The sequence below is a fragment of the Pseudoliparis swirei genome, chromosome 17, assembly GCF_029220125.1.
Source record: "Pseudoliparis swirei isolate HS2019 ecotype Mariana Trench chromosome 17, NWPU_hadal_v1, whole genome shotgun sequence".
In the NCBI taxonomy this organism is placed as follows: domain Eukaryota; kingdom Metazoa; phylum Chordata; class Actinopteri; order Perciformes; family Liparidae; genus Pseudoliparis; species Pseudoliparis swirei.
The window spans coordinates 19,246,799-19,267,895 of NC_079404.1; the positions used below are offsets into that span (position 1 = coordinate 19,246,799).

At 42.4% G+C, this 21,097-nt stretch overlaps 1 protein-coding gene across 1 annotated transcript; it reads left to right on the forward strand.

The window, feature by feature from the left end:
* The first annotated feature begins 344 nt into the window (after window positions 1-344).
* Window positions 345-20,741, forward strand: pibf1 (progesterone immunomodulatory binding factor 1). Its single transcript, XM_056436107.1, has 18 exons — window positions 345-959; window positions 1,160-1,260; window positions 1,945-2,143; window positions 2,257-2,376; window positions 3,440-3,573; window positions 3,934-4,042; window positions 4,165-4,284; window positions 4,388-4,449; window positions 4,547-4,672; window positions 5,498-5,596; window positions 8,887-9,052; window positions 10,352-10,502; window positions 10,892-10,982; window positions 12,206-12,308; window positions 15,751-15,881; window positions 17,703-17,787; window positions 20,053-20,220; window positions 20,591-20,741. Exons 1-18 carry the CDS (start codon window positions 693-695, stop codon window positions 20,642-20,644), a joined length of 2,286 nt encoding a protein of 761 aa, XP_056292082.1. The 5' UTR covers window positions 345-692; the 3' UTR covers window positions 20,645-20,741.
* Window positions 20,742-21,097: the final 356 nt, after the last annotated feature.

The window sequence follows — 21,097 nt, forward strand, 5'->3', positions numbered from 1 at the left end:
TATCTATGTAAAGACAATTTTTTTTTTAAATAGTCAACTTCTATTTGAAAATAATAACATTTTACGTGTTTTAATGTAAACATAATTAGAAAATCGGTGTTCAACGTTAGTTTTGGTTGGCCATCTACATGGTGTTCAATGAAAACAAAGCAGAAGAAGTCAAAAGAGGAACTGGTTGTCCAAGTTTATAGCGCCCCTATGTGTCAGGAGGGAGTACTGCATGCTCGGTCATCGTAATGAATGACAGACAAGCGGACGTTCATTGCACTGCAGGTTCATTACAGCAGGGGGCGCTGTACTCAACGCCACTCATCACCGTCGTCGTCGCTCTGTTGGCGGTTTGCAGGCGGCTCAGAGCGGGACCCTTAAAAATTAAAATAAACACCTCACCGTGTGCTCGTGTCAGCTCCGGGGTTTCACTTTAACTTTAACTTGGGGGGCATGTATCTAAGTTTCTTAAGTATGAGTACATTGATAGTATGTTTAAAGCGGTTTATGCTAGCTAGGTTGATGTGCGGTCGGGGTTTGTTTACGGGTCTCCTTGGTGCAAACTAGCGACATACATCGCGATGGCCGTTAACGTTAGCTCTTGATTAACAAAGCATTTGTAATATCACGTAATCTCCGTTACAGTAACTGGCTCCGCTATTAAACTTTAGCTGGTTAAATAAAGAGGACCAGCACAACAGAAAATGCCTCCTAAGAAGCAACCGCTGAGGTCGACAGCAGCCAACGTCTCCAGCTCCCTAGACCTGGAGTCGGAGGACATCAGCCTAGAAACAACCGTGCCCACCACTGAGGATATCTCCTCATCCGACGAGCAGCGCGATGGCTCCCAGAAGGTGACCCGCCAGCTGATCGAGAGGAAGGAGCTGCTGCACAACGTCCAGCTGCTGAAAATTGAACTTTCTCAGAAGAACCTGATCATAGACAACATGAAGGCCGACAGCATGTCCAAGGTAGACGGAAGGAGAGCTGGACGGTGTTTATGTGGATGTGTGGGTGTGTGTGTGCCTCTCATCACAATATTCTCACACGATGAGAGGCGAGAGTAAGACCTGCATATGCCCACCTGACGAGAAGGCAGTCATTTCCCCAAATGATAACCCTAAAATAATAGTGTTGTGATTGTTTTCATGCATGCGTTTTTATATGTCAGGTAGAGGAGCTGGAGGAGAGATTGAATGATGCTCTACATCAGAAGCAGGTGTTGGCTCTGAGGCTGGACAGCCAGCTGAAAATTACTCACGAGGAGAGCAGGTGAGGAAATGTTGAGGTGGTGATGGACAGTGTGATTGGGTTAATCCAGGCAGATATACTCTAATTTGATCTCTCTCTCTCTCTCTCTCTCTCTCATTACTGTGTGTATATAATATGTTTGAAACGATACAAATGCCTTATCTGCAACCTTTGAAAAGGTTGTATTGGCAGACAAATATGTTTTTAAAAAGTAATAATTTTTTTAGTTTTCCATGCAGCCCTACAGTAAGGTGCTGTCTTGGCACCATCACACAATTATCAGACGTATTATTGAATACCAAGTAAACTCCCATCTAGATCACACAGGCTGAAATGTCTGTGTGTGCAAGTTAACTGTAACTAATGATCTGATTGAAGAACAATGTATGAAGAGAATATGGGAGTAGTTTATCATACATTTATTGTAAATTAAAATGTAATTGTAAATGGAACATATTCATATGTCTTGCACCGTGTTTATTTTTCTTATCGTCTATTGTTATGCACCACCCGCCAAGAGAAATTCCTTGTATGTCCAACATACTTGGCAATAAATGATTCTTCTGATTCTGATTGCTTTGCCTTTATGTCAGTTAAGGGAAAGGGATATTTATTTGAAATGCATAGAAACACGGTTTAGCGGGATAACTCTTCTCTGTTGTAAGCACAAATGTAAACTGTGCTAACTAAGATTGTCATCACTAGGAAGCAGCAGGTTCTGCGAAAGCAAGAGATGGAGGCCATCCTGCTCAGGCAGCAGCAGCTAGAGGAGACCAACCGGCAGCTGTGTGAGAAAGGTGGAGACCTGCGGAGGTCTCTCAGGGATCTGGACATCTCTCAGAACAAGTACCAGGAGCTCCGCGACCTCCCTGAAGACAAAATCTCGATTCAGGAATACATAGCTGTAAGTATGGAGGGCACTGCCTATTCTTTACACCACCATAATGGCCCAGAGAGACGGGATATGATGGAGAGATGGTTGACGCTGACATGGCGACCCTTTCTCTGTGTGTTTAGATGCGTTTCTACGAGGTGGTGACTCCTCTGCGGGCTCAGCTGGCTGAGCTCAGTGTGAAGAGAGACAGTTTGACTGATGACCTGAATACACACCGAACCCAATTGAGGGCTCTGATGGAGGTACGGCACACATACACAAGCTTGCACAACACCTCTTTATTACATTCTTTCATCTTCCTGTGTGAGTTCTCTTGTTTTGAAGTGACACACATTCTGCATTATTGTATTCTTTATCTTTGCATTCCTTTCACCAATTGTTGTTTATTTCCATTTAATCTCTGTCAAAATCATATACTATGTTCACTGTAAAGTTTAAATAAACATGTACTGATTTGTGTGACCTTTTTATTTGATTGATCAAGAGGTTCAGTTACCTTTAACCGAAATGTGGAAGACACGTAAACCACCGAAAATGTGTTTTGCTAGATGTGTCAGTTAAAGCATCCTCGAAATGTTAATTTTACAGCCTGCGGTGTTGAAAATGAAAGTCATGTGATGTGATGGAAGTAAAAAAATGACAGTCAGCTGTCGCCCTGTAGGCATAAATGGCACATTGATGAGATAATGATGCAACATGCTGAAGGCAGGAAGGAATCTGGCAAAAACCACAACAACATGACTGGCAATCCTGAGACCCTTTGAAACTTAAACTATTGCATTCATCAAATACATACAGTTGCAAACATGGAATTTGACCTCTGCATTTACCCCTCTTAATCATTTTGGGATCTATTGGCTGCAGTAAATCACCCGGGGAGCAACTTGGGGTTTAGTGTCTTGCTCAAGGACATATAGGAACTGCCAACCTTGGGTAAAGGGCGACCCGCTCTAGCCACTGAGCCACAGCCAGCCGCAGACTAAATGAGCATCGTTTGAGTGCCTCAGTATGGAGATATTGTCACTGAACAGGTGCTTGCCTTTATCGTCAGTTTCTTCTCTCCACTTTGACATGTCCAGCAGGTAAATTACCCATCAGCTCTAGATAACTCCGTAAAAAGGATGTGATGGTCACGACATCATTGCGCTGTTTGAGAATCTGCATTTTCTGAACAGGGATTCTTGCTAAATTCCTACTGGAAGAAATATATATTGTTATGTTCAGGAGGTATGCTCCTGCTTATTGCAAAGCACAACTAATGATGTGAATACTCCCATCGTGAAGAAGTTGTCTTTGTATCCACAGAGCTACGAGGAGGAGCGGCGGCTACGTACCGAGCTGGAGTTAAGGAGCCAGAGACTGACACTAGAACTGGCCGATACCAAACAGCAGATCCAAGAAGGAGATTATCGCCGGGACAACTACCCTGCCATCAAACGGTGTGTGTGTGTGTGTGTGAGAGAGAGAGACAGAACGAGAGCAGTGACTCCACCTTATTTGAGAGGTCAGCTGTCTACTGTTGTCTCCTTTTGAAGGCCACAGTACAGCGTTGTAGACTGTGTCTTTAAAGGAGGCAGCGCTCATAATGAGACAGGCAGGCAAAGCCGTTGTGTTTGGTGTATAAAGGAGGATCAGGAGTCAGTATTTTAAGTTATTGAAGGTGTGTCATTTCTTATTCTAAGTTTTAGGAATCATGAAAACACCTTTTTCTCTTGTATAGTTTCCTTTATTTACTTCGGTTCTGGATATGTACGGTGCACGTTCAAATGTATATTTACCATTTACACTGTGTTTTGTAGTGAACGGGACAACTTTGAGGCAGAACTAAAGGAGTTAAAGAGAAGATTTGAGACACTGGACTTGACTCACACAGCAGTGGCCAGAGAAAGGAACACACTCAGCAAAGAGGTGCTTCACACACACACACACACACACGCCGCATAATCTGTCTCCATCATTCTCACTTAGGTCTCTTTGATTATTCTTTGTTCCGTAACGGTTCTTCATTGTTTCCCCTTCCTGTCCTCCAGGTGGCAGCATCGCAGCAGTCAGTGAGTCTCCTGCAGAAGGACAAGGAGTATCTGCACAGGCAGAACATGGAGCTCAGTGTCCGCTGTGCACATGGAGAAGACCGCCTGGAGAGGCTGCAGGTTCATACAGTTGATCATCTCTAACACTCATCGATTACACCATGTATTCAATAATAGGACGGAGTCTTCTAATGCGCTCTCGCGTCTTGATTCTGTGGTCCAGGTCCAATTAGAAGACACTAAGAAGGCGAGGGAAGACGCCTATGAAAAATATGTGGCATCCAGGTTAGGCTCTGCAGTTTTTGCACCAGCAGCCAATATTATATTGTTTTTAACGTTGGAGACCTAAGTTGTTTCAGTCCTTTTGTTTTATTTTCCACAGAGACCGCTATAAGTCCGAGTATGAGGCCAAGCTGAGAGAGGAGCTGGAGAACATCAGGCTGAAAACCAGTCAGGAGATCGACAATCTGCAGAGAACCTCCAGGGAGATGTACGAGAGGGAGAACAGGTATCAGGCTTATTTTTATATAACTCTTAATAACGGCATGTATGTATAAATGTTGGTAAAAACTGACAAATATCAGGAGCGCTATTCAAACATGGCAAAGTTGCACTTTTTGTGAACATTATCTGGCAAATAAATATGTTGTTTTTGTTGCGTCTCTAAAAACAAGTCATTTCAAGAGTCTTTCTTAACCCTTCTGTTACCTGAGGGTCAATTTAACCCCATTCAATGTGTAACCCTCCTGTTACCTTTATATTTCTGACATATTTTACCCTTGGGGTCAATTTGACCCCAGCAATTAAAACCTCCAGAAAATTATTAGAATTAATATTGTTTTCCAAGTTTAAGTGTGAGGTACTTTATGTTTGTTTGTTGACTACCTAAATAGCCCTTTAAATATATAAAAAAGTTGATATTTCTTATATGTTTGACCCGAAAGAACACCGACATTAAACATTGAATGGGGTCAAATTGACCCTAAGGTAACAGGAGGGTTAAAAGATCAAGTGTCCTCTGTTGTATTCTGGCAGGAAGCTGCGTCCGAGCAATGTGTGAGGGAAGAGATGAATTGTGCTCAATGTCGAAACTGACTTTTTGTTTTCCACCGCTCATCCAGCACGCAGCACAGAATAAGTCAGCAGACTGAAATAGCATATGCAAATATTTCATAAGAGGAAAAGCTATGAGCACAGGTACTTCCCAGTGGCATACAAATACAAGTAAATACTAAGTTGGTATTTACTTTTATTTTCAAAAGGAAAAAAAAAACACGTTTCTATTATCTCGGACATAACAGAACCTGCGTGTTGTGTTTGTGTGATTGAACAGAAACTTGCGTGAGGCCAGAGACAACGCAGTGCTGGAGAAGGACAGAGCTGTGACTTCTGACAGAGACACGCAGTCCAGATACGACCAGTTGCTGGAACAGTGAGTTTTGACCTTCCTTCACACACATTAATATCTCATACATCGGTCCATACAGTTTTTATCGAAATGATGACAGGTGCATTTATTTATTTATTATTTATTTCTTCTCCCTGCTTTTCTTTTATGACTCCAACTCAAACAGTAAAGTTTGAAGTGTCAGTCAAAAATTTGGTTCACTCGATTTTACAAGAAACATAAAAAAGAAAAACCGCATTTCTCACTCACTTCCAGAGTTATCTAGCCATGCATATGGGCTGTATTTGTATTTTATAAAGGGAATTATATTCACCTTCTTTATGTATGGGACGAAGGCCGAAAGCAAAAAACCTGGACAAATAAAACCAAACCTCTAAACCACGAGAAGGAGAAACATTTTTTAGCTATTTGGGTCAACAAACCCTTTAAAGTGTGTCCAAAATCAAAATGTAGAATCTGCTTTATCACTAACACACACTTTTCTTTCTAAAAAGTCTTTTCACCTCATAAAATTCTCCCGTTTCCCATTTTTCAAATCTTCAGCAGCTACCTGCAGAACCAGTTGCACTCGCAACTGTGAATAAATAATGAAGACAAGATGCCATGCCATCAATATGTTGAACAGCTCCATTGGCCCTTTAGAAGTTAAACAGTACTGTACGGCAACTGCTGCACTTGAATGGAGGTCACTGCCTGGCTGCACTCACAAAGCTGTAGATCAGGGAAGGAAAGTCACCTGAGGGCAACTGCTAAACCGACAACTTGAGACATTTTTCAGAGGAACGATGTCTGATTTTGAAATATGCCGTCACGTGGTTTAACCACCTCATTTCCTCATCCTTACGGTGGTGGCCTCTGGCATGATTTATAAAGCGGACATCACTGATTTGCATATTAGTCACCTGGTTCTACATTCATTGTTGTACCATGAGCTTCCTGTCAGTTTTAATTCCTGTGTGTGTGTGTGTGTGTGTGTGTGTGTGTGTGTGTGTGTGTGTGTGTGTGTGTGTGTGTGTGTGTGTGTGTGTGTGTGTGTGTGTGTGTGTGTGTGTGTGTGTGTGTGTGTGTGTGTGTGTGTGTGTGTGTGTGTGTGTGTGTGTGTGTGTGTGTGTGTGTGTGTGTGTGTGTGGAAGTTTACTGACTGGTGTCACTGGTCTGGTCACATCTACATTCAACTGAAAGTTTTGAACAATTGTAAAGCAACCCTCCACACCATGAATCATCTCACTTCCCCGACAGTTTATCCTGACGCGATCCGCCTCAATGCTCCACTTTAAGGGCATGAACCTTCCTGGTTACTGTAATCGTATTGTGTTAGTATGTTTCTGTGCCAAGTGATTATATAGTTTGTTGTTCAGCGCACTGAAACAAATTTCAAATCGGTTGCTATTTAAGTGAATATGAATCTTAAGGCCGCCTGCCATTTGGAAGTGAAACGGCAGGTTTGAATTCAAAGTGAGACGGGACACTGAAGACTATTTAGATGCTTAGGAAATCCCCTTGAACTGTGGCTAAGGATTTTAAATAGCTCCTTTTAGACGGGATTTTTGTTGTTGACAAAGCTGGCGCAATGATGAATCTAAAGCCTGTTTTATTCAGATTTTGCACATGTTAAATTACACCTGCGTTCTATAGTCATTTCCCCTTTCCCAACCATCCTCCGAGTGATTTGTCTCCAAGTTGCCGGTCACCTTCTCTGCCCGAGGCAAACATCCCCATCTCACTCTGGCCTCAAAAGATGCCTCGGTGTCACGTCCCTGAAGGAAGTTTCAAATCTTGCGTGGACATTGCAACAGATATATTGTGAGCCCTGCTGCGCACACACATATTTAAGCTGGCATTTTGTTGTTATTGGAGAAGTCCTTTCAGTCAGCCTCCTGAACGATGCATCCTGTTTGTGATATATTTCTGCGGCATACATTCATGTCTGTCTGTGAATTAATGATGTATATTCGCATCCGATGTTTCTCATAACACATTTTTAGAAACATGTTGGTATTGAAGAGAACTAAGTAGAAAAATATGTTTCCACAACACTTAACTTACACTCATGAAACTTAAACAATATTTGATCTGCAACCAACAGGCAGGCAGCGACGCACGTACACAGCAGCAGCAGCAGTAGCAGCAGTGTCTCTTTCCTGGGTTACTACTACATACCAGTCATTTCTCTAGATCCAAGCCACCAGCTGTTGGTCTTTCTTTACACACACACACACACTTCACTCTCGCTCTCGCTCTCGCTCTCTCTCTGCTGCGATCACGTTCCCCCTCTGCGTCACATCGCAAGCCAGCAACGACAGATGCGATCCTCAAGCCCTTAACCCCTAACCCCACGCATGCCCCTATTTTTGGGGCAAAGAATGAGGCGGGCAAGCTTGAAATGGCGTCAGATGGTTTGTAGCGTAGAGGACCGGCTTGAATCTCGGCACTCTGTTACAGAATGCCGGCCGACAGGCTGGTTACGATGATCAACACGTCCAAAACAAAGACAAAGTATTCAGTGCATTTCATTTTCACCCCTCGAGCAGAGCTAAACGAGGCTGTAATAAAGTTGCCTCGGGGAAACCCAGTGTCAGGTGCTCAGTAGCTGTATATTCTGCCCTTTGAACAGAGAAAAGCCCACTCCGGTATAGCAAGTTACATTTTTCTGGAACTATTTTTTCTTCTTTGGCCATGTGTACATGTCTGTCACTGTGAGCACTCGGCTCATGCCTGCGCTCCGTGGATGATGAAATCCTATCGGGTCAGCTGTAATCGAGAGTTATTAATATTATCCAACCAAACCTCCAGGGTCTGTGTTTGTGCTTGAGATCTGTCTGTGAAAAAGCACTGCGCTCAAAAAACTAGTGACGGCTGCTCAGGTCTCCGCGTTGTGTGAAAGCGTTCCCACACGTGGACTCGTGTCAAAACCGAAACTGTAGAATACATTCAATTTTTTTCTTTCTTCCGAAGTCGAAACAAGTTTCACCGAAACGACTACAAACATGACGGATAAAACGAGAACAAACATTGCTGCGAGGGCCGTTAAGAAACACGCTTTTGCATTCAGATGATTTAAGACCTGCTTTTATATAGTGCCACTGTGCTGAACATACAAACTCGTGTTCATTGTGCTGAATAGTCACTTCCGTGCCAATTTCCAAACATGCCTGATTCTACCTGAACGAAGGAACACACTGCAACGTGTCTTTGAAACCAACGGGCACATCTGAGCTCAACCAGTGGCGCGGAGCTGAGTTTACACACCGACTCACATTCATATTTAGTCGTGTGTGTGTGTGTGTGTGTGTGTCTCCATCCATCTAATGCAGGTTCCGTCGGCTCCAGCTGGGTACTGACAGCCGGGTATCAGAACTGTCCAATCAGGCTAAGCTGCACTCCTTCGAGGCTGAGCGCGCTGAGATGGTCAAGGATGAGACGGTGAAGGCGCTGGCCCAGTGCCAGCTGGAGTGTGAGAAACAACAGAAGAAACTGGAGGTACTCTAAACATTAAGGCAAAATGAAGATGTTTTACTCATTGCATTACAGCGGTACACCCAGTAATGAGTTTATCTAGTCACTTGTGCGTGCCTCTTCTTCTCATGATTTGATTTCAGCCAGTCAACATTTGTTGTTGGTTGGAGTTTTAGATGGATTTGAAATAATAAACCAGACTATATATCTGTGCGTATGTTGCTAAAAGATTCAGAAATCCTGTTGGTTCATGTTCAACATTTTGAATAGGAAGCCATAACAAATAGAACTGCGCCCATATTTACAGATTCGCACCATTGGGGTTTATTGGTGTGAAAGTTGCTTACTTGCTGTCACCATCACATGAACGACGACAACCCGAAAATGTCCAACTGATGAATAAATCATTGTTCGGTTCATTTCGGGAGGAGTCCATCCAACGTACTTAAAGATTAATGCTCCACTCTAGGGAATATGTCTATCCAGTCTTTGTGTGCTGGTCCAGCGGCTCCATTCTTATCTCTGTCCACTAGCACGCCCATTTATACAATAAGTTAATTGAGTGCAGATTGTTCTTGATGTCTCGATGCACTTAGCTGAGGTTGAACTCTTCACCTGTGTTTAACCCTGTCCTGCTCGCCAGAGGGACAAGCACGGTGAAACGATGCATCGCACATGAGCATGATGGTCAAAGATCTTTTATCTCTTGAAAAATACATGAATGAAGAGCGAGTTTAGCTTTTGACTACGGAGTTGTTTAGCTTAATTTTGTTCTTTGTTATACAAGTGAGGTTTAAAGCTTTTATGTCTTTTGGAATAGAAGTCGTCCTTACATTTAGATTTATTTTCACTTATTTTACATTTGTTTCCCCACTTCTTTCGCTCTTTGTGATTGTCTTTTTGTCTCTGCTTGTAAACATGGGAAACCATTCACAAGTCATGAGTTTCAGTGTGAGTAACATAAAATACAATTTAATCTAAAATGTAGGGCGTTCTTAGTTGGTTATAATATTGATTCAATGTTTCAACAATATTTCTCTTTTGGTGAAAACAACTTAAGAAACAAGAATAATGTAAACACATTGGGGGCTTTGCGTGTGCAAAAATGGTAAAAAGGAAAAAAAACTGGAAATATAGTGAAAATATGATCCCTTTTCTATAATTTATTTTACACCAACAACATTTTGCATAAACATTACACCTCGGGGAAGAAATTTTGACAAGTTACATTTTTTTTCAACTGGCCACCACAGGCTCACTGGCTCTCCCTCTCCCCCAACCCCTCTCCCTCTCTTCTCCCTCTACTCTCCTCCGGCCCTTCAGCTCCTGACCCAGGAGTTTTACAGGCTGCAGATGTCATCAGAGAAGCGGTCGGTGGAGCTGCAAGCCCAGAATGCCGAGCAGGCATCTCGCCTGGAGACGTACGAGAAGCTGGAGCAGGAGTTGGACCAAGTCACCATGCAGGCCGCTGAAAGTAAGAGCCGCACTCGTAACATAACACTGCACTCATTACAGTGTGGTCAGAAAGATGGAAGCACAAACTAACAAACACGGCCCCCTTCAAATGCCTTGTCTGGCATGAGAGAATGTGTTCAATAATATTAAGAGATAATTAAGATATAGGGAACGATAATGGAAAGTTTGCTGATCGCTATTGTCAAGCTGGAGTGAAGCTGTAGTGGATGGAAGAAGAGAAGTTAAACAGAAAAGGAAGACGTTGTGTAACACAACATCATTTAACTCCCGGCTTGGTAGTTTTACAAAATACTAACAGGAGCAGGACAATAATAACACCTACAAGTTACCACATTGTTGTCATAATAGTTGTGTAGATACAGTATTTGTGTTTCTGTCTGTTGCCAGTTGAGAATGAAGAGGAGGCCGAGAGAGTGCTGTTCTCGTACGGCTACGGCGCCAATGTTCCCACGACGGCTAAAAGGAGACTGAAACAGAGGTACAGCACATGCTACACTTCACATATCAAGAACAGGAGAACACGTCATCAGAGGTGGTGCGATGGGAACATTGGAATTTGATCACATGGCACCTGTGTGTGCTTAGTCCTAAATATACTGTTTGTTACCTTCGCATTGAAAATGCGGAAGGTTATGTTTTGATCGCCGTGCATTTATTTATTTATTTGTATGCGTGTTCCTCGCATAACAAAAAAAGTTTTAAACAGAATCGCAATGAAATTTGGTGGGATGGTTGGTTATTATCCGGGGACCATTTGATTAGATTTTGGGATCCATCGGGTCAAAGGTCAAAGTCATGAAAAGGTCAAAATCTTATTGAATCGCATGAAATTCGGTGGGATGATTGGTTATTATCCGGGGACCATTTGATTAAATTTTGGGATCAATCCGGTCAAAGGTCAAGGTCATGGAAAGGTCAAAATCTTCTTTTTACCATAGCGCGGTCAATTTTTATCCAATTGACATGCAACTAATGCCAAAATGTTCATAATTCAATGCCCAATCTTGTGATATGTGAAGGTATGCGCTCTACCGAGTGCCCGCTCTAGTTATACAATGGTTTGAACTGATATATTAGTGTGCTGTTTCATCAGGCAGATTTGGGATTTGTGCCAACAATCATTTGTTCGTTGTCACCAGTCGCGACAGCTTGTTGTTGGTATTGTTTTAACTGTGTGTGTGTGTGTTGTGGAGACTTTGACAGATGTTTATATTTCCATCAGAAACAAAGAATTTGACTTGGCGGCTGGTGTGTACATTAGAAAGGCAAACAAACCATCAACAGTCAACATAGTGCAAGAATTTAAACATCACATTTTGCACTAAATCTGACACATTTTGTCCCCGTAATAGTGTCACAATTGTGAGAGATACATTGCAGCTGTATGTCGTTTAAAAATGAAGGTTGACTTCGAAGATGGCTGTGGTCCGAGCAAGGGCGCAGCAAGTCGGGTGTTCGAAGCCCCCGGCTTCATCTGTTGGTGCGATCCCATCGCGAGATGGTCTATATATATTTATTTTGTTTTCTTGAATTTGACTCGACACTTCACTTCAACTTGAAGCCTGTATGTGCAACTGATCCGAACTCCGGTGGTTCCTTAAACTGTCGGGTAAACAACTCGAAGACGCACTAGTTTAAACTCGTTTGTGTTGTCACGAGTTGGAATTTCCACAACCGTGTTTGTGTCTGTGTGTCGTGCAGCGTTCACCTGGCCCGCAGGGTGCTGCAGCTCGAGAGGCAGAACACGTCTCTGACGAGAGAGCTGGAGAGACACAAGTCACAGGCGGGACGGATATCTGAAGAGGTAAACGCACGCACACGCGCAGAGGGAGGCGCACGCACACTCGCAGAGGGAGGCGCACACGCAAGCACACGTATGCACACACACAGGGAGGCTCGCACACGCTCGCAGCATTCAGGTGCTCGTATGCCCTGGGGACCATTATTAATGGGGTAAAGTTTAAATGAAGCTTTAGAAAGAAAGTGTAACAACAATCAAAAGAAAACAGTCAAAGCAGTGCAAGTCGGTGCCTGCAACACGCACTATGTTATTCCCATCATTACAAATCTCCGACAGCAACTTAGATTACGGTTATTCCACAGCCTCCATCAAAGCCGTATCATTTGTATCCGATTATTTGTTGTACCTCTCCCTGATGACATAACGTGGTCATTATCACAGAGCCAAGAGCGGTGGCTCCTCTCTCATCGCCGACCGCTTACCTCCTCACAGCATCACGCGACCCTCTGCTGTCAGCGGCAGTGCGTCGAACAAAACGCGCGAGTTTACTCGCTCGACCATTCGCCGGGTTCACGCCACGAGCGGCGCGACGCTCCGCGAGGGGCGGGGCTTGACTCCGTGTCTCGTCTCCGTAAAGACCGTTATCATCCCCTTCATCAACCATGAAGAACTAACCACTAGTTCTGCTTTATACTTGTTGAGGACATCCCACACACGTCTGAACATCTAACGCCCTCGTGTTTGCGTTCATAACATTAATATCATATATATATATATTTATACATGACATCACCCGTAGGCTCACTCAGCTCGGTCACTTTCACCGATGAAGTCACTTTTACGTCCGAATGACTTCCGCTTCCAGCGCTACGAGAGCGGAACATCTAAACACTGTTATTGTGTTCATACTATTATTATCCTCCGCAACTCGAGAGCTGATTGGCCCGAGTTGCGAAATGATCGCCTCAAAGTTGAAATATTTATTATTATTATTATTATTTTTGTTTTGTTTGTTTTTTGTTTTTTGTTGTTGTTGTTTTTTTCCACAAATACTCTGACTTTATGATGTTATGTCCATTGTTTTGTCGTCTGCATTGTTTATTGTCCTCTAGGTGTTATGTCTATGTATTGTCTTTTGTCTTATAATAAAAATGTTAAAAAATATATATATTTAAAGTTTAAATATTTCAACTAGGGGCGACAATTGCGCATCTGTTTGTTGACTTTACATGGAATTCGGTCGCACGAAGAAAAAAAAATCTCATCGCTTTTGGTGCGAACGCACCTTTAGTCTAAAAAGCGAGCTTGTGAGGTCGGTCACAGCGCGTATCCTCAAACGGCGTCCTCTGCCTCTGTTGGGTCTTTACTTGTACAAGTTAAACAACGTCACTTCTCCGAATCTGCTTCTCAAACTGCCAGGAAAAGGACATGTTGTTGGAGAACCGGCCGTAGACACCTCGCACTTTGTTTGAGAAGAGCGAGCCGTGTGTCTTAGTGCTTGTCACAGTTGTTGGCACAGTGGGAACCGCTGCTCAGGACTGTGACGGCCGCGCTCTTCACTCAACCAACAACTCAACAGGCCAATCATTGTTGCTTTTGTTCGGCATATTATGTGTGTGCTTTGCTGAGACTTTACTTTTGGGCGTGTGTATATTTTCTGTGCTTGACGGTTTGTGCCAAATTTGTGCAACCGCGGTCACGTGTCCACTTCTCGCTGAAAATCATCGAGTGAGGATTTAGATCGCGAGAGCGACGGCTCGGGCGACCAATGCGCTCGCTTGGTTCTCGCTCATTGTATTCTCAATGAGCGGAGAGGTTGTGCAAGATGGAATAGAGAGGCCGGGCAGGTTTGAGACTAAATCAACCAGACATTCAACTGCCAGGTGAGACTGGCCTGATAATGCATCGAGTGTGAAAGAAAAGGGTGAAAAATTATAGTTTTTATTCACTAGAAAGGGTGTTAACCGCTTAACCACCCACACAGGCGCCCTACCCTCCCACCCAGTTCTGCTCACTACTCGCTGGCTGTAAAAGTGGTTTAATGTGTAACACCCTTCTTATATCTATTGTTTTTGCAGATTCCAAGCATGACACTGAGTACTGAGTAATATCTTAATACACACAGAACATTCAGACTCTTGTGTGAAGGATGATCAGAAACTATGTGAAATTTCTTTTCTGACAGTAATTCCAAGAATGAAGTTGTTAAGTTTATGAACTTTTACTGTATTTTAACTTTATGACTTGTGACTACTTTTAAAAAGGAAAAGGAGTTGGGTACGCCTTCAGAACAACTCACATCAATGGGCAATCAAGCAACCCGGATGACAACAGAGATAAGAAAATGCCGGTTGTGACTCATTTTAATGTTTTATATATCTACATGAATGAACTCAAATACGGCACAATGAGGAGGATTAGACTATAGTTTGATTTAACTGAGTGTGATCTGATTTTCTTTCATTTTTAAAGTGAAATATTCCGATTATAACCAAGTAATTTTCAGTATATTGAACAATATGATGACAGATGTGTCGCACTGTGTTGTTGAATCGTTCAACCCGTGCACATGTGTATACCCGAGTTTCAGGCGTATCATTAAACGGTGGTACTACCAAAAGGAACCGGAGTTGAACCCGACATTGGGGAGGCGGAGTCATTACCTTCGCATTGAAAATGCCGGAAGGTTATGTTTTGATCGCCGTGTATTTATTTATTTATTTATTTATTACCTTCGCATTGAAAATGCCGGAAGGTTATGTTTTGATCGCCGTGTATTTATTTATTTATTTATTTGTATGCGTGTTATTCGCAAATCTCAAAAAGTATTGAACCGATTCGCACGAAATTTGGTGGGATGATTGTTTATTAACCGGGGACCAGTTGATTAGATTTTGGGATCGATCGGGTCAAAGGTCAAAGGTCAAAGGTCATGAACAGGTCAAAATCTTTCGCAGAACTCAAAAAGTATTGAACCGAATCGCATGAAATTTGGTGGGATGATTGTTTATTATCCGGGGACCAGTTGATTAGATTTTGGGATCGATCGGGTCAAAGGTCAAAGGTCATGAACAGGTCAAAATCTTTCGCAGAACTCAAAAAGTATTGAACCGAATCGCATGAAATTTGGTGGGATGATTGTTTATTATCCGGGGACCAGTTGACTAGATTTTGGGATCGATCGGGTCAAAGGTCAAGGTCAAAGGTCATGAACAGGTCAAAATGTTCTTGAATCGCATGACATTTGGTGGGATGATTGGTTATTATCCGGGGACCATTTGATTAGATTTTGGGATCAATTGGGTCAAAGGTCAAGGTCAAGGTCATGGAAAGGTCAAACTCTTTTTTTACCATAGCACGATACATTTTTGTCCAATTGGCATGCAACTAATGCCAAAATGTTCATAATTCAATGCCCAATCTTGTGATATGCGAAGGTATGCGCTCTACCGAGTGCCCATTCTAGTTATTGTATGTGATTGAGCATATTTGCTTTGTTCCTCAGTTGTTGGCAGCCAACCAGCTGTTGCAGCAGACACACCAGCCCTATAGCTACCTGATCGACACGGTGAGACAGAAGGATACGCAGATCACGGCGCTGAAGGAGCGTCTCGACTCGCTTGAGGATGACGTCAGGTACATCGACAGAACACTCCTTCACAAAGAGCAACCTGTCTCTCTTTACAAGAAGGAACTGAACACAGAAATTAAGTCATTTATTATTTATGTATTTTAATTGAAGTCAATTAACTATTGTGCCATGTCTCCTTGTTCATTTAATCTCTTACATTCGCTGTCTTTTAATTTACTCCTTAAAGCAACAGGTCATACCTCCCTACCCTTAGGCGTCTCTGCAGTAGGCCAATCTCCTTTTGTCTGCATCTGTTCCTCTGATACATTGCTTATTATGCTTTAGTGCAGGGGTCAGGAACCTTTTTGACTGGGAGAGCCACAAAAGCCAAATATTTCTAAATATATTTCATTGAGAGCCATATAGTATTTTTAACGTATAATAAATTTAATATGTCTTGCTTTTAATCCAATTTCTGGTGCTGCATGATGCTACGGGGGGGGGGGGGGGGCAGGTGACTTTTCTTTGCTCCGTCCCGGTGCGCACGTACACGCCGGCATCGGAGCTCTGCGGAGAAGTGTTAACGCGACACGCAGAGGCAGAATGACATGCTGCTGTCGAGACGATCAATAACAGACGTTTAGTTTCATTAAAAAAAACAAAGACGTCTTTAAGAAAAGGACCTTCAATTACTTCTGCTGTAATCTGGCGCGATAGAGAAAATTAAAAGGGGGCGGGCGGAGATTTCTTTTTTTTTCTCAAACTCAAAATTGTCTGGGAGCCATATGCCGTCACCGGAAGAGCCACATACGGCTCGCGAGCCATCGGTTCCCGGCCCCTGCTTTAGTGCAAAGCTGCCTGTGTGCATGAGTTCTTTAAGACAATTTTTTTAAATTACATCAGCACACTAGCTTGCTGTATCTCTGTATTTTAACCTGAGAAATATGCAAAGTGACAGACTACAGGTTTTCTCTTGCTGCTCACTACCACTGAGCTCTCACCTGGGGCAAGCAGCAGAGGGAGAAAATACTTTAAAATCCCCATCAGCCTTTCACACCATTCCATCTGACGGATCTGTTGAAGCTTTCCTGTGGCTATGCAGCGTTATGTGTCTAACAGCGGAGACACAGACTCTCACTTTATGCACTTCAGTCTTAAGGATTAATTGTATTCCTAGTTTGTTTTGACAACAACAGAGTTGCAGCGGAGGCAGATTTCAAGCTATAAGACTCACAAGTTTAAAATATTTTTTGTCTAGATTTCTCTGTCAAGTTACCGAGCTGCTGTTTTTAAGATCTGCGAGATGATTTGCTTCAAAGCAGCAACTTCACAAGCTCCTGCTTGCTTGTGTCACAGCCCCAGGAAAAAAATCACTTGGACAGGACTGGAGTCTAACAAGATCCTAACCAACCATTAATTATTCAGCATATTTTAGAAATGTATGACGTGTGTGTTTAATGTATTGCTTGGCTTTTTATGGTTTTATACCAGTGATTTATACTCACAAAGCTAGTTAACAAAAACTGCTGCCTTTTAGACTGGTTTATAGTCCTGCGTTAAAAACAAAATCTTCCCCATAAACTATCCTGATACACCACACCTGGTCCTGTGTTGACCCAGACCTGACCCCACCCTGAAGCCAAATAAAACTAATTATTATTCACAAAGGATAGCTACAGTATTCAGCATATTACACTTTTTCTTCAATGTGATGATGTCATCGGCTTAAAGAATCTGAAACCATAAATCAGTTATTCACAAGTATCGCATGACCTCGTAACTAGAATATTCGATTCACTCCTCACCATGAGTTCAGTGATGCTTTTCTCTTCACTTAAGATCTGCTCTCTCTTTCTCTCGCTGCCTGTTTTTGGTTGCAACCCCAGTTCTCTGAGGAAAGAACGGACTGCACTGCAACAGGTGAAAAACAACATGGCCGCCGATCTGGAGAGACTCCTCAACCATCGAGAGGTACGCATGACGAGTTTTTCTGCAGTTGTTTCGAAATGGAAAAATTCCAACAAAACCCGCTTTGTAAAATAAATATCAATCAGTAAAACCACCATGTTTGTGGTTGGAAATGTCAAAGTAGCGCTGTTTGTGCTGTAACTAAAATATTTAGTATTATGCCGAAAGATACAGTGATTGGATTTCGGTGGTCAGAGGTCACTGGGACCTCACAAAAAATGTTGGACAGACATGGAGGTAAATAGCAACTTGACAACCGCGAGGCAGTAATTCTAGTTCTGGCTGCAACTAAAGATTGTTTACACCTTTGATTCATCTTTTTATTTGTTGTTTAGTCTATAAAACATCAGGAAATAAAACGTTTTATTTGCTTGCAAAATGATTATTGGTCATCAAAATGGTTCGTAAGTAAGTAATTTATTTCAATTGGTACATATATAACGTGTACATACTGACAGACATTAACAACAACAAAATGTACAAATGGAGGACCGTCCAAAGCGAGGTCTGTAGGCTCCTCTGAGATGAGGAGTTGGACGGCCCCGCCCCGAACCCTTTAACCCCGCCCCTCTCAACTACTACAGGCACACAAACAGTTAACAGTACACACACACATGGATCAAAACATAAAATGTCGTACAAGCAACAACAACAAAACCCAGAACAGGAAAAAGAAAAAAGAAGAAAAAAAAGAAACATAGTAAAAACTAGAATGGGCACTCAGTAGAGCGCATACCTTCGCATATCACAAGATTGGGCATTGAATTATGAACATTTTGGCATTAGTTGCATGCCAACTGGATAACAATTGACCGTGCTATGGTAAAAAGAAGATTTTGACCTTTTCATGACCTTGACCTTTGACTCGATCGATCCCAAAATCTAATCAAATGGTCCCCGGATAATAACCAATCATCCCACCAAATTCCATGCGATTCAAGAAGATTTTGACCTTTTTCATGACCTTGACCTTTGACCCGATCGATCCCAAAATCTAATCAAATGGTCCCCGGATAATAACCAACCATCCCACCAAATGACATGCGATTCGGTTTAATACTTTTTGAGTTAGGCGAATAACACGCATACAAATGAATACGCGGCGATCAAAACATAACCTTCCGCATTTTCAATGCGAAGGTAATAATAAAGGCAAATGTGAACTACTGATAACTTAGGAAAAAAATAATATCACGTGAATGATTCATTTGTAACTAATCCAGTGGTTCCTAAACTTTTCCTGTCAAGGATCCCTAACGGACACAAATTAGACCACGGCCCTCCAATCGACAGCATCTGATGGGGTTTCTGCCTTTTAGACGTTATATGACAGAAGGTGCATAAATGACCAAAATAGCCGTACTTTCTGTCGTGGTGGGAGCCCGGACCTCACTTTGAGAAACCCCTGAACTAATCGTACCGCTGTTATTTCACTGTGTGGCAACGCTTCCTTCAAGATTGCGTGTGTTCGCATGTACGTGCACGTGGGAGTGCGTCCCTCGAGCCAGCCGCTTGCTGCTCAAAGTATGTGCCCCGTCATAGACAGCTGTTCCTCAGCTTGGCTGTTTGGGATGCCACCGGTGTACGTGTGCGTTCTTGTGTATGTGTGTGTGTGCGTGTGTGTGTGTGTGTGACATGCCAGGGCTCATGTCCTCAGAGTGGAGAAATAGAACCGTGAAATGGCTCCGAGTCCTCCCCTCTGCCCTGCTGCCACCCCTGCAGACCCTCGAGCTTGTTGAGCTTATTGCAAGTCGTCCCCTCGTTGGGAGCTCAGCAGACAAACATGTCATGAAAGAAGCAATACACATTCCTGGAAACATACATTTCAAAGCAAATGTTTCACAAATTGTTGAAATAGTATTGTCTTTGAAAATATATTTGAGGTATTTCAATCGTCCTAAATATGTTTAATACATTTATTATGTTAGTTAGTTAATCGTTTTATTTGAAGAGGGACAATGCACATTAATGAACACTTTAGACAGGTTATGTTTTCAGTGTAAATATGCCAGATTATAGCTTTGAGCTAATTTCCATCCGTAGTCCCTGACGTACAATATATAATAACATGACATTTGTAAAAATATTAAATACATGTTATGCAAAAAGAGCAATACACAATATATGAGTGTTTAGTTCACCATCGTGATTTATTTGATATATCTGGCCCTTTTGGGACGCTACACTCCCAGTTATTTTTCTTTAAAGATTCCTGTTTATTGTTTTAGCCTTGTGTCCCTATTTCCATGAACCGTGTGATTTCTTTAGGAGTTAGCGGTGATGAAGCAGGTCCTGATCAGCATGCGGTCCGGACAGGGAGACGCTCTTAACCTGTCGGAAGCGGATAAAACTGCTGTGAGGACCTCTGGTGCAAGAAAACAAATCAACAGGACCACAGAAGAAGAGTCCCCAAACAAACCCAAACCCACTGTGTTTGTAAGTGTCTGACTTGGCAACGCCCTGTATGAGTCACACCACTGAAACCTTGCTCGACAGAAGTTCTGACAAAGGAGCTCTAGAGGTTGACATGAAAGGATTAATCACATTTTGTCATTTATTTTCACACTAGCATTCCGCTGTTGTCAGCTGAGCAAAGACACGCTGTCGTAGAAATCATTGAATCGTGTGAAAGGTTGTAAGAGCTCGCGCTGGCATGCTCTGCATCAGAATCAGAAACATGTATTTGCTGCGTGTGTTTAGACACACAAAGAATTTGACTTGGCGGCAGGTGTGTACATCAGACAGACAAACAAACCATCAACAGTCAACTTTTCTAATCACCATTCTCTTTTTCTTTCATTTTCAGACTAATATAGAAGTTCCCGATTGGTACAAAAAGACAACGCAGAAACCCAAATGAACATTCATTTCTCTTACTATTGGTGCTGTTAATTGTCACTCATGGCTTCAACAATCGTATTATTTTTTCTTTTTAAATACAAAAGCTGAAACTGTTACTTGCGTCCGAGTGTTTTGTTGTTCTTGTCCTTGGTTACATATTGTTCTGAGAGGATAAATTCTCTGTGTACTGGTCCAAAACCAGAAGGTATTACTCTTCCACAGGGTACACATTCCTAGCTAACTGACTGCCCAAAAATTCCTTTTTCTTGGCAGTGGTTTATTTTATTAGGTCTGTCTATCATTATTTTCTCATCTTTTCTTGGTTCGCAGCTACTGGTGGCTACAGACAAACAGCATTGCAGGAACATTAGCCTCTACTTTATACGAGCGGAGGCTCCTTTGGCTTTAAATATAGACATAGTAGACATACCGTTATCATTTCAGACATGTTCTTATCGGTGTCATATTAAAC